This window comes from Dreissena polymorpha, chromosome 4 (genome assembly GCF_020536995.1).
Source record: "Dreissena polymorpha isolate Duluth1 chromosome 4, UMN_Dpol_1.0, whole genome shotgun sequence".
NCBI classification, from domain to species: Eukaryota; Metazoa; Mollusca; class Bivalvia; order Myida; family Dreissenidae; genus Dreissena; species Dreissena polymorpha.
The window spans coordinates 129,488,843-129,503,793 of record NC_068358.1 but is presented as its reverse complement, the minus strand read 5'-3'; the positions used below and the strand labels follow the sequence as shown (position 1 = coordinate 129,503,793).

The following is a 14,951-nucleotide window of genomic DNA, read 5'->3' as shown; positions in this document are numbered from 1 at the left end:
ATACCCAATACAGGTAAGCAAATTTGTAGCTGCCTGATTTATTTTTAATGCTACGAGGACGTTCTTGGTGTGGACATGCATCACCAGTGAGGAAGACATCCGGGAAAGCCATTTGTAGGTATCCTTGTGTATCCTCAGCAACAGGGTTCTGGCGGTCCACATCTGGTGCTGAGATCCTTTGTAACACTGTGTTTTGCATTCCATTCTTGAGAATTTGCTCTGGGTTTTCAGACAAGTTAGAAACTCCACCCTGTGCAACACTACCTGAATCTCCTTCATCATTGCTGCTCTCCCTTAGGAGAAGTTCTACTTCTTCACAACATAGGTAGGTTAGGTTTTTCAATTCATCTTCAGGTAATAATACCTGTTCAATGTTTTTTTGTGATGCATTTGAAACATCTGTGCTAGGATTGAGCCATTTCCTCTGAACACCGTACAAGACAACATCAGTGAGTGTTATTTTTATGGTTTCATTTGGATCTTGATCATGGTTAAGTTTGTCATTAGTTTGACTCTCTAGTATGAACTTTGCTAGATCGTTCCATATTAGATTTGCAATTTGTTCCATGTTAAGGCAGCTGGATGTGGCTTTTTGATTTTCAATTAGAATCGCATCTTTTATGCCACTTCCGATAATAAAACCAGAGTTTATCCATTCAGAGAACAGCTGAATAGTTAATCTTTAGAAGCCCGCTCATGGATTAGCTCAACATTGATTTTTCTCAAAACCATTTGGGTAAACAGCAGTGCTTGTATCTGATAGCTGACTTGCTAGATTCTCCATGGCAGCTACTGTAAAAGGTGTATGAACCTTATCACAGTACCTGTAAAATGGTCTTTTGGTACCATACACAGGACAAGTCACTTCACGCTCCATAAGCTCTTTTGCATGAACAATCTTTGCCATATTAATTTTAGCTTCATTAATGCTTCCATCTTCTTGCTTAGAGACCATGATAACAAATGGCAACTTTTGAAAAGTGTGCCAAGGAAGAGCTTTAGTTTTGACTGGTTCTTTTATCGCAAAAGATATTGATCCATATCTGGAGAATGGGATATTATTAGTTCGAGAACGCAATATAACTATTACAGCATGGATCGGTGATAGAACTAGTTTTTCAGCCTGCGATAAAGTGTCCATGAACATTGAATGCTGATATGAGGCCTCATCTTGAAAAATATCAAGAGCCATCAGATTTTCAGGACCGTAAGGGTTTATATTTGAAATATTGTCATTAATAGATTGCTGACTGTCAACAGTGGTTCCCTGAGAACTCTCTTCAGCAGCAGAATTTTTGTGCAGCAATGTTACAATTCCATCCTCAATTTTACAAAATTTTGAACAATTTGTACAAATCCCTGTTACTGTTTCATCATTATAAACTATAGCACTTGAAAATGCTGAGTCGAGAGTGACACTAGACCCTGCTAAGACCTGAGACTGTTTTAAAGCTTGCAGAAGAAAAGAGTTTGACAGTGGAATCTGTTGGCCAGCTTCAGGGACCTGTATACATTTATCTGCATCTGCTTCAAATCCTGGTGAACACATTCCACATTGAGAGCAATGAATCATTTTCATGGCACCATATGTTGCATGGAGATCACGAATTCCACTTAGATTTAGCACAGTGTGCCGAGCAGATGGGTCTTCAGATGACAGCTCGCTATGATCTAACCATGATTGACAAACAAGAGCTTCGCGTGGTTTTGTTATATTAAGCTTTCCTTTTTTAAAATGGGGGATTTCTTTATAAGACTTAAATCGACCAGTTGTCAAAGATTGAACAAACTTCACACATGCCGAAGGCAGAGACTGAGTGTATACTGCCATGCCTTTGATTATGTCAAATTCTTGACTCGTGCATGCATATTTTGCCATTATCTGAACATGTTCAACACCTGCACTAACTTCGCTTATTGTTTTCAACACAAAAGCAACTGGTGTCAGTTTTGACTCGTGCAGACTGTTGTATGCTACCCATAGTTGTGGACTTTGTTCAGAACATGGAAGAGGAATAATGTCATTTTCCTCATCACATGAAGTGCCATGAAGCAGATTGCAGGAGAAATGTACTTGTTTATGAAGGTTACCATATACATATGAGCCCAAGACAAACTTTTCAGCTGCTCTCTTTCCTAACCATCGGACTTTGCTGCAAAGATTGCATTTTCTAAGGTAAAATTCGCTCGTGTCTGCTTCTGTTGGTTCTAATACTTTTTGTAAAGGCAAGTCCGAGTCTGTCTTAAGTTCCTGTTTTGCCTTAGAAGAGGAAGATGTAAATTTGACATCAAAGTTGATCCTTTCATTATTAGGACGATCCTCATTACATTGAGGCCCAGCAAAGTTCTTTAACAACTTTTCGTGTCTTGAATAATTGTGGATAATTTCTGAATGAACGTCCCTTAATATTTCCTCATAGTCTGTGCAACTTATGAGTCGTGTAGTTGGGTTTACCAAATATTCAGCCTTTACATTTTCTCCATATCTTTTTGCAACTAGCTGCAAGAAAGTTGTTTTTCTGTAGTATTTTATTGTGCCCTTTCCATAATAATGAAGGCGCTCTAAATTGCAAGCATCTTCATGGGATTGTGGTCCACGATTTGGCTCTAAGCCTTCATCTCTACAAGCTTTTGAACATTTAGTGTAATAAAGATTTACTTCGTGTAGAAGTGAAAGAAATTGACCCTCATTTGTCAGCACTGAGTTTATTGGTAAGTTTTTTTGATTTGCAATGGCCTTCAAACGAATCCATGAATACCAACGGAAAGCGAGGGATGATCTTTCAGTAGTTGGTATTCCTCTTGTTAACATGTTATCAAGGCGAATTGAATGACTGATGTCTGAGCCTTGAATGGTATACTTTACGATGCAGTTATGATCATTTTTATACTCCCAGGGTCCAAAAACAGAATCCTGTAGACCAAAGTCAGTTGTGACGGACAAAACATTAATTGGGCCAAGAGTAAGCAAATTTTGTAAAGTTAAAATTTTTGTTGTTGTTTTATTTACATTTGTATTAGCATTGGATTTTTCTATACTTTCCTGTGTGGTAGACTGAGCAACCATATACTTATCCTTTTTAACAACATCATCTGGTCTTCCTTCCTGCAATATTAATTTTCAACGGATAATTTTCATTGTTTGAAACAGTGAAATTATCAGATTTAATTCACTGATATTTCTCTATAAACCATCGGAAAGCATAAAATAAACATGAATAATTCCAATTGCACTCTGTGAGATAAGATTTTAGCAGCATTTAATACTAAGTCTCTTTCATTTTGATAATCCACAAAGCAACCATGCACATCAACACAGTAATCTTCATTCAAAATGTCAACTCAAGACTTGGAAAGCTTTCATGTGCATCATTGTCTACTCTCACAGCGCTTCCGTTAGTGGACGTCCTGGCGTAAATTACGCCCGAAATTGGCAGTCGTACGTCAATTATGCAAATGGTGGAAGTCCCTTGGACGTCCGATAATCCGCATGAATGTACGCTATTTTCTAATACACAACACGTTCAAATGTCAACAGTAAATGGGGTTATTCAGACCGTTTACTCCGCACAAGAGCTACTGTTTTCAATGATTTTCTCAGCGAGTGGCCAATATTGATTTTTCCAGCTCTCAATCAAAGTCTTCTTGGTAAGCGCATCAGCCAATCAGTTCTCAGGCAACCGAATACACGCCGACCCCACGTGAAGCTGTATACAATAATATTAGCAATATAAGCGACCTCTGCATTACGAAGTTTTTATTCAGCAATCAAATATTAGAGTCCACGCTTTCCCCGCGGGAAGAATGACGTTACGTTGTGCATGAAGTCTAATTTTTGCATGATTTTCATCTGTACACGAAATACACGAGAAATGTTTATTTGTTGCTAGAATTTTCGTAACTTTCCGTGAATAGTAAAATCCTGATTTTTTTGGATAATACTTTGATTATACGCATTTGAAAATAAGCAGTCTGCATAATAAACCCATCCCCTGATCGCCAATGCGATGAAATCTCGGCTCTGGAGATAGCAAATAAACCGACAAATTATCAATTTACGAAAATTTGTTCGCGTGCGCGATCATTTGAGAACGAATTCGGCATTTCGGAAATGTTCATTTGGTACCGATTTTCTCCGGTATTTTATTTATTTATTTCTGATTTGTTAGCAGATGGTAATGACATGGACTGCAATTGACGAAATATCTTCGCTAGTTTCTCTCAAATCGCGTCACGTGATTAACGCATGTTCAATGGGAATTCCCCCATCCCATAATTCAACTTGTGTATAATGGCGGATGGTAGCAGACGTCAATATTGTCCGTATTTTGGTTTTGAAAATAGAAATCGTAATACTACTGGATTATCGGGTAATGGATAGAGTTGGAACATGTACGTGTATTAAAATTCTAAAATAAAAGTGGGACTTTGAAATTTATGTCTGGGACGTCCAAAATTTTAGGCTTGGAATTCAGGACTTCCAACTTTTAAAAGCTAACGGAAGCGCTGCTCTCATCTCAACTGTATTATCGACTGCGACTTTCATGGTAGACGAAGCACCTTCATGGACATGTTTGTCGACATAATTGAAACACCCATGTCAGTGTTTTCTTTCCTTAAAAATTTGGGCCTTTTTTCCGATTTCCAATGGTCATTACATAAAAAATCAAAAGAGGCGACTTAAGGGGTGTATTGAAGCTTCGGAAGCAAAAAAAAGCCTTTATGTGTAAAAAATTCACACCACATGAATTCATTCAACCAGATTCTCAAGAACCAAATAACCAAAGCATGGTTTTGTCAATAATTCATGAACCTATAAGCTCATGCGTAAATGACTGTGAATCTGAATCGGTTAAAAACCTTCAGGTTCATTGTCCGGGAGAACAGCTGAGCCATGGACACAGCAATAGCCCTGGCTTGAAATAATTAATTTAACAAATAAGGAGTTATGTAAGATAAAATTTTAGAAATAGGGGATAAATAATAATTAATTTTTAAAATAGGGGGCAAAATAAGAATTTGACCAAAATGTTATCTGGAGCTCTGGGTACAAGTGCGTAGCATGTCAGACTCAGGACTCCAATAATTTACTTTTTTATCAACTTGCAAAAAAATTGCAAGTTGTTAAAATTTTAACTCGCATTTTTTTCTTTCCTGGCTTGCAATACAAGTTGGTTACAATCAAAGCGCAAGCCACGAGACTGATACAAGCACTTGTAACAATTGACTTGCGTAACATTCCTTTTATTATATACAAAATTGAATCATTTAATTTAAAAACAAGAGCCGTCTCCATCGGAAGACATATCATCTACTGAATGTCATAACTAGGGTAACTGACATTTTGTGAATTGTTCAAGAATATATATTTTCCGATATTTTCTGACATACAGTAAGAGCACTTACGTTATTTGTTGAATTCAAAATATTTCAGTGTTGAAATTATGATATAATTACTGCTCCTTGTTTAATTTTTTAATTAAAAATAAAGACATCAATTTGGAGTTTTTTTTCGTTTTTCAAGTGTTATAATAATACTTATTACAAAATTTGAATACGAAAAAATTTATTATTTTAATTGAACAGTTTTTTGCTTCTCTTCAAAATATAACAAAATGTCAGTAACGCTACTTTTTACATTCAGAAAATGACACGTGTTTGTAATGTCAATTTCGAAAATTTGGTAAAAAACATTATTTCCACCTTATGGAAAACAGCCCCAGCGAATATTTGATCTGAACACCCATCGCGGGGGTCGTTTGGTAAGCGAACACCGTAAAATGAACACCGCAACGAGTGGCGTTTGTCAAAGTACACGTTGCCTGTACTGTACGTCATTCTAAATGCAACAAATGAAAAAAATGTTTTACATGATTGGAGTATTCATAAATAACTCGGTATATTGCCTCTTTTGCCTAGAAACTTTTCTGGAAATAGCTTGTGGAATTCCAAATTTCGCCATAATTTTACTACCGGACACCAGGTCTGTCAATATTAGAATCATTTCCGGATTTTCCAAATTATTACCAGAACAATCCGAGGACCGACGGTATTTCGGAAAGACTGCACTGGGGGCCATGATTTTTCACTGATCTGGACCATTTCGAACTCGTCCGAGATATCAATAAAACCAATGTTTTCACCAACTTTCATGATAATTGGGCAAAAATTGTGACTTCTAGTCTGTTTACAAGGTTTTTCTTGTTTTTGACCTACTTTTTGACCCAGCATGACCCAGTTTCAATCTCAATCAGGACATCATTGGAACAAATGTTCTGACCAAGTTTCATGAAGATCGGACAAAAAATGTGGCCTCTAGACTGTTTACAATCAAATGTGGACGGACGACGGACGGACAGACGACGGATCAAGACCAATCACAAAAGCTCACCTGAGCAATCAAGTGAGCTTAAAAGTGAAAATGTATAAAAATGTCGGTTACATTACTTATAACATTCAACACTTTTTCGAAACCTAAACCAAGATTTTAAAAGCTAAACACGGACCCTAAGTTCAAGGTCAAGGTCAAAGGGGTCAAAATTTGTGTGTGTATGGAAAGGCCTTGTCCATATACACATGCATACCAACTGTGAAGGTTAAATGTGAAGTTACATACAAATTATAAGAAATTTTAAATCTAAACGTAAAAGTGTGACGGAAGGACAGACGGACAGACAGTGCACTATAATTATGCACTCCTTCGGGGGAATAAAAAATGAGTTTAAGCATTCATAATTAACGAAGAATGAATGCTCTTATAATTTTCTTTTTTCAAAGTTACTTCATTAAAAGTAGTCCGGCTAGTATGGTTATATGGAATTGGAAAACTTGTTAGTAGTGTAATACGGGAATTATTTCTGTGCACAGGGCCCTCAATCTATCAAATCTGCCGCCGAATTTCGGCGGCAGTCCCCCACCTGAAAAGTATACTTTTTTCCCCTTTTGGGGAAAAAATTCCCCTTAAAAAAAAAAAATGTTTTTTTTTTAATAGAAAGATGTGTCTCCTGATTATTATATCTCAAATCTATTTCAATTTAATTTTTTCAAACATACTAAATTATGAAATATGCAATGAATATAGTGCAAACATGTACAAATGAAATAATGAGAGAGTAAGTAAAAAAATCCCCCAAAAAGGGAAACGCCGCGAAAATTCCACCTCCTAAGGGCTGCGGACCCCTTCCCCAAAAGTAATGTGAGGGCCCTGGTGCAGATAAATTTTACTGATTGATACAACTTGTATGTTTTGGGAACATAAAGCAGGTATATTACTAGTGACCTGAAAATTAACAGGGGTCATCTGCCAGTCATCATCAATGTACCTATGAAGTTTCATGATCTTAGGCGTAAGCATTGATGAGTAATCATCCCAAAACCATTTTACTATTAAGAGTCACTGTGACCTTGACTTTTGACCTAGTGACCTGAAAATGATTAGGGTTCATCTGCTAGTCATGATCAATGTTCCTGTTCCCAAGTTTCATGATCCTGGGCATAAGAATTCTTGAGTTATCATCTGGATACCATTTTACTGTGTCCAGTCACTGTGACCTTGACCTAGAGACCTGGAAATCAATGGGGGTCATCGGCCAGTCATGATCAATGTACCTATGAAGTTTGATGATCCTAGGCGTAAGCATTCTTGAGTTATCAACCAGAAACCATTTTACTATTTAGAGTCACTCACTCACTGTGGCCTTTACCTTTGACCAAGTGACCTGAAAATCAATAGGGGTCATCTGCCAGTAATGATCAATGTACCTATGAAGTTTCATGATCCAAGGCCTAAGCATTGTAGAGTTATCGTCCGGAAACCATCTGGTGGACGAACCGACGGACGGACCCACCGACATGTGCAAAACAATATACCCCCTCTTCTTCGACGGGGTGCATAATAAATGTAAATAGTTTAATTTTCTATTATCATTAAAAAAAAATCAATCAACACATATTTCAAGTATTCAGAAAAAAGTCTACATATTAAGTGAAGACAATCATATCGTGTACAGAATGTAATAACTTCTGTAACTAACATTTTGTATATTTTTCAGGAGAGCATATTTTCCGAAATACATTAAGAGCACTTATGCTACTTTTTGCATTCAAAATATTTCAGTGATAAAATTATGGTAAATGCTTCTTTCTTAACTTCGTATTGTTTTTAATGATATCTCAATTTGTAGTTGTGTTTTGTTTTACAAATTTTACTATAACACTGATAATAAAATTGAAATACTCAAAAGTATTTATTATGTTAATAAAACAGATTTTAGCTTCTCCTGAAAATTTAACAAAATGTCATTTACACTACTTATAACATTCAGAAAACAACACGTGTTTGCTTATTTCAATAAGGAAAATTTGGTTAATTTTTTTTTAAATGAGCAACTAATTTATTCCAGAGTGAGGGGGCCAGGGCCGCTACACTAAACAGATAAAAGCGCTGTTGTCAAGTAAGTAAGTATTAAGGTAAGTATTCATACCTTTTTCTGTTGAAACTGTCGTTTCTTTGGTCTCCCACGCCCGCGGGTATTTCCAGTTCTGTTGTTATTCATAATTGTTTTGAATCTATTGAGAAAAAAAATATGGGTTTATATCTACATGTACAACTGTTTAGGAAGTGACTACAGGTATGGATCCGTACCTCTAGAATCTCGTTCTAGGGGTATGGATCCGTACTTCTAGCCAAAACCACTAGGGTTTTGCTACAGGTACGGACCTCCCGTTTTCACATATTATATGCCCTTTTTCATAGTTAAATTGTTCCACACGTATGTTAGATCAATAACAACAAAGTATTTACATTAATTTAAATCAAATGCAATTTATCCGGTCGAGAGGACTTGTTTGTTTACATTGTTCAGGTCAGCAATAATAACCGAGTAACACCGGTTATGGTATAATCTATAACTGCTTCTGTACATAGTGAAAGCGTTGTCGTCTCGCGGATGGGAGCATTTTAATTTAATAATTGTTAAAAAAATAAATAATCTTATGATAAGACAAAAAATATTACCTTTCTGTATTTCAATACTGAATGTATTATACTTACGTTGTTAAATAAAATGCTCTGCCTCGAAATGTATCATTTTAAATTAAATTGAAGTATTTGGAGGAATTGCTGATTTGAAGAACTTTTATATAATAACTTTAATTATTTGTATTAATTGCTGATTCGATTGAACTTTAAGATATTAAAATGAACAAAGGCAAACTTTACACACGGTAAGGCTTTACAACTTCGGTAGTTTGCATGTGCGTGTACTCAGCGTGTCAAACTTTGAAACATCTACCGAACTGAAACAACGTCTGTTTTCCACGTGTACAGTTAGTAATTGCCTTTATGGAAGTTACTTTCTGCAAACAATTTAAGGTAAGTGTGAACATTTAAATTGTCTTCAATAGGACCAACAGTGTCTTTAATGTGCTTTCTGACGTGCTTTAGCGCATTTTTGGAAATGGTTATTACCTTTAATTACAAATTGAGTGCAATATGAGCACATACCAGCATACAGTATGGTGGCCGTCTCTTTTCGAGTTGGGGAACAATTTCCCTCTTTTCTAAGTCTCCAGAGTAAAATAGAACAATATCAAAGTGCTAACAAAATTCAAATGTACAGACGCAGTTCGCGTTGTCTTGCAGCTGCTAAAAGTAGGTGTCCAAATAGAGTGTTCAAGGAAGAAATAAAATATTGGGAATTATACAGTTGCATAAATGGCAAGAAGCAGTTTAAAGCACGTGGAACCGGTGCTCGCAACCAAAGTTGTCAAGTGATATATATATATATATATACTGGCATGACATGTGATATGATACTGCGATGTGACAAAATCCACCTTATGGTAAAATATTTGGATTTTGAGTTTTATACTTTTTCGAGTAGTTCAATGATTTCTGATTACAACGGTATGTCTACTTTGTTAATGTGTTCAATATTGATATTGATATGAACTTTTATAAAATATGTTGTTACCGTTTTTGCAAAGCGACGCCGCAAAATTACTGAGGTTATTCATAAAATATTTTAAAATATCAACCGACAGCAGGGGTTTTTCAGCACTGTCTGCGCCTCCGGGAAACGGAGGCATTCCCAAAGCAAACAGACCCGTTCCCAATCGAATATTGATTGCGTTTTTCCTAATTCCAAAATAGATAATCTTCCAAAACCTTAAAAAGTAAACATAATTTATATCGAAAGAGTGACTTCCCTTCCTTCGCAACGTAATAAAACCTTTAGTGACACAGAATTTTTGGTGTATTTGCCGGATGCATTTACACTCAGCGATGACGTTCGAACTGTTCCGCATTATACAAAAGAGTATTTAGAGCCGCACAATACACATTCTATACCATATCTGTAGACACTTATTTTCAATCATGGCTTCGCACATTAGTAAATATAATATTAAAAAACACGAAAAATAAACGCTAAAGGATGTGTAACGACATCATCGATGTTTTCGAAACGCTCAGAATCTTCCGAAATTACTGCCGCGAGTAACCCTGAACATACAGGCTCGTACTACGCAGCAAAATGTAACAGCAACAGAAGTAATGCCAGGGCTGTCAATCACAAAATCTGCAACTGAATGCTCAGAGCCTTGTAAGAAAGTTGTAGTTCAATCGTCATTTAATACAATTAAAGAATTAAATGAAATACCCATGGCTCTATTTTAGCTCGGCCAAAAATGTTGCTGTAACTTGTGTTTGGGCAGTGTTTGTTTTGCATGGGTTTATATAAAGAAAAATGTTATACCACAGACTTATTTAACCCTTTCCCCGATAGATGCGTGTAATCCCGAGTCTATCGATTCCCCGATACATGCATTTATTACCGTCTCTATCGATTACCGCATACATGCGAATTTGTCCTTGTCTATCCATTACCCGATAACAGGGCTCAACATTAACAGTTGTCCTATTGCCCCTGGCAAGTAAAAGTTGGGTCCGGGCAAGTTATTTTATAATCTAGTTGTCCGCCCGGGCAAGTGCAAAAAAGAACAAAGAGCATTTAATTTAGACTTTAATTGCAGTAATCATTTTGTTAAATGTTCAAAAGAAAAAAGGTTTTGTGGTGTATCATTTTGATCTTTATTAAAAATTATGAGATTTACAGTTAATGTGATATTTCATGTTTGGGCAAGCAGCTTTACGTTCAGGGCAAGTAGATTTTGTAAGTACTGGTAATGGTTTTTCAGTTAATGTTGAGCCCTGCGATAATCCCGTATATTCCCAATGTCCATTTTCAAATGCAAATTCTGATTGATATTGACGACAAAGTGCTTAAAAAACTCATTAACACAAACATCGGACATTTTTCTAAAGTATCACATGAATTTCGGCATATGTTTATATTTAAAGATCTGATCAAATAGGTGTCCAATCGGTACAAGGGTAGTCCAACACGCGTAAATAAATTAATGTGGTGTGCGCGCATCGTGTACAGTTAATGTTCTGTTACAAATTGTAGCCAGAAATAAATACATGTATATGCCCATGATATTTTCGTGCCAAGTCTTTGTTTGGACAAAAAGCGTGCGAAAATAGGCGTGAGTGTATTTATTTAAACACAAAAACTGCTTAGCGCAGCTAACGATGTAAAAGCTTCGTATTGAATTTCAATTTAAGTATCGGGGTATCTTGCAAATGATTTATACATTTCCTTGAATAAAATAAACGCTGTATCATTATCATTTTTTAGTTCGTTAAATATTGCAACAATTATTGTACTGTATCTGATTGCACACAAAGTGCCGTGTGCAGTTCATGAATATTCTTTTACAACGACCAATTAACAGCGTCATCTATATTTAGATTTTATGCAATATGTACAAGTCATTTTCTGGAAATTTGGGAGAAAGTAAAAGTGATTTTTCGAAAATAAACCGCTTTTTTTCCATTTAATTTGTCATAATTATTTATATTTTATGTTGTCTGTGTATGTTTGTTTGATTCTCATTTATCTTATGAAAATTAATATCGTAATAATAAAGTTTAAAGCAAGTCCCATTTCCGAGATCATTTACGAGAATTACTTCGATATATTTACTGACATATAAAATAATGGTTTTGACAGACGACACGTGCTTATCTAAAGATATTATCGCTGCTTGATTGAGCAATAAAACAAAGACGCCGTCGGCGGTTTTCAGTAGGCCTTTTGTACTGACCAACATAATAATTAATCATGCATTACATTTAGGGATAAAACACACTGGATACTAGACACTGGGCAATAAAACGCAACATAAATGCAATAAATAGAGGCATTTTGACAGCAGACTGTTGAAACTCAGTACGAATTTCCACACGACCAATCTGAATGAAATTTGATCGTCTGTCTTGTAATGAATAAAGGGAAATCAACATACAAAATAACATAATTAAAATAAAAAATAACTTACAATTTGATTGCTATCGTTTTTCTAGGTTTATATAAAGTAATTGTTGAAGAAATCACGGTTATCGATCACGCTACCAGCTTAATCGAATTTTCCAATATGGCGCCGCTATTTCGACCTCTGGCCTAGTTGAAAATTCCCAAACACGTGCTTTTTAATGTTAAATGCAACGTACTTTATATCGTTTCCAATTTATAATTCTGGTACCAAAAGAAACATCAGAGCTAATATTTTGTGATTTTCTATGCAAAATAATAAAAAAACATTATATTTTGAAGAAACTTTCATAGACTTTTGGACTACTTTTCGTCGCGTAGAATTAACATAGCACAATTTCGCGAATATCATCGGAAACGTTTTTCATTGGTGAACATAAATATATCATTCATTAATATTCAAATGACCTTGTCAGGTCGCAAATGTGTTGTAAACAACCGGGTGTCAGCGCAGGTACTCGAAAATGCAGTAAACAAAGGAAATGGGACACAGACCAAAGACCTATCAATATACAATATATGTATATTGATAGGTCTTTGCACAGACGTTGTACTTGAATCCAATATAGATTGTTAAGCAGCGAATATAAACTAAATATTATTAAAATTTATATCATATTAAAGAGAATTTATTTTTCTTTCAATCTGCATTTATATTATTTTGATTTTATTTAAGATACTTTATAAAAATAACTTGCAATGGAACCACTATGCAGATTAGCTGATTTTCTTAGATCTTTCACTGATAAGATAAGATCTGCTGGGGTTGCTAATATTAATAATATATAGGTTTCATTCAATCGTAATACACATACATATAATTAAATTTTGTTTAATCACAGAGGTTTGTGATATTAAAAATAGTACGACGTTGTGTCAGAAATAAAAGTATTGACGGTTGAGTGTTGATTTTCCATTAAAATGTAAACAAACTTATGAGTGTTATTATACTGTCCCAGTATAATATATTAATAAATGTGATATAAAAATACATATTCACTCGTGTATTTATTAACTTTGAAGTAAACACCCCCAGTGTGCTAATGTTTGTATCCCTACCGAGATGCATGCAAAATGCAAGTTCAAATAAGCCAAGCTTTAAAAAAGTTTGTAGCTTTTAATTACAACTTCGCTGAAATGGTATATGAAATAAATTTTAACCTTTTAAATCTGCACGTAAAGCCAATAAATCTGCGCAGATTTTTGTTAATATTGACAATAAACTGCATGTTTTCTTACCGTTAGTATCTGACAGTCCGTTGGTCACTTTGTGGAAGATCTTGCAATTAGTCCGTTTAAGTTATTATTGCCTTACACTTTTCAATATAAATTTATGAACTTTAAACAAAATGAGTAACTATCTAACTATTTAACTGACTAACACGCGCGTTTTTTTTCCCAATATCCGAGACATATTACTTTCGCGCTTTGCCCTGAATGTCTGGCTTTTAAAGTTTACCGCTTTTTTTGCGAATACAATGACGTTTACATATGAATTGGCCAATGAAAATTTCGGAGGGATGACGTAAGGCGCCAAAACTGGCGCGTGGTTTTTCCCGGTATAGACCCAATGTGTCAACGCTGTAAATGCGCGCTTAGCATTGTGGGAAACGGACTATTTCCAGCATGGCGCCCGTAAACATTATGAACACGGAAGTAAAAATAGTAATTAATTATTATCAAAAACAGGCCTCATCAAACCGGGTCAGCCATGATATATTCTTGGATGCAGTTTGTGCTTCAAAAGGAGCTACTATTCATGCCAGCCTATCGATGTAATATTCACTAATCACGTTGCAATGACGGTTATCTTCGAAATAATAAATACATATTTACAATTTAATACCTGCAGTCCTGTTGAATTTTGAGGACGTCATCGATTCAAAATAAACGGATGTGAACATTGCAAGGAATCTAACATACATGTTATTTGTGAGAGGATTATTTAGGGATGAAATCAAATGGAAGTTAATGGATTAAACATTTGAAGGAGGTCGTCATGGTATCATCATGTCTCATCATGAACATTTGGCACTTTCATATATTTATTGATCAGTAGATACTGAAAATGCTAAATGTGCTAATCGCAATATCAAACTCAAAGTAAAACAGGTAGGATTTTTACAGCTTTGTTTTTCTTAACATAATATTGTATGTTTTCCATTCAATGTTTATGCTCATTTTTATATAATTTACTAAATGTATTCATAACCAGAATAGTTTATGAATGTATAAACAAAAAGATACATTAACAGCATGTTTAACTATTTAATAAATATGCTTAGCTTAGTCTTTTGGTACTCTTCTTTCATGTTTATTTTTTTTTCCAAATTACTAAAACTTTTTTGATAGCAAGAACAAATTGATTCAGTACAATGAATTGCATTTGCAATGTTATAGTGGGAACAATATTTGATTAACTCAAATTTGACTAAATCAACATTCGAGTCAAATTAATCAAAGTTGTTTGCACAGATAATTATTGCCCATTCATACTGCTATGAATTAATGGACTATAACACCTATATAATATATAGGTGGTACATAAAGCTT

The 14,951-nt window shown here is 35.1% G+C and overlaps 1 protein-coding gene across 1 annotated transcript; it reads right to left on the bottom strand.

Moving 5' to 3' along the window:
* Window positions 1-706: 706 nt before the first annotated feature.
* LOC127878780 (uncharacterized) lies at window positions 707-13,480 on the bottom strand. The gene is made up of 3 exons (XM_052425308.1): window positions 12,406-13,480; window positions 8,484-8,568; window positions 707-3,106 (listed from the first exon to the last, which is right to left on the bottom strand). Exons 2-3 carry the CDS (start codon window positions 8,553-8,555, stop codon window positions 707-709), a joined length of 2,472 nt encoding a protein of 823 aa, XP_052281268.1. The 5' UTR covers window positions 8,556-8,568; window positions 12,406-13,480.
* Between the last annotated feature and the right edge of the window lie 1,471 nt (window positions 13,481-14,951).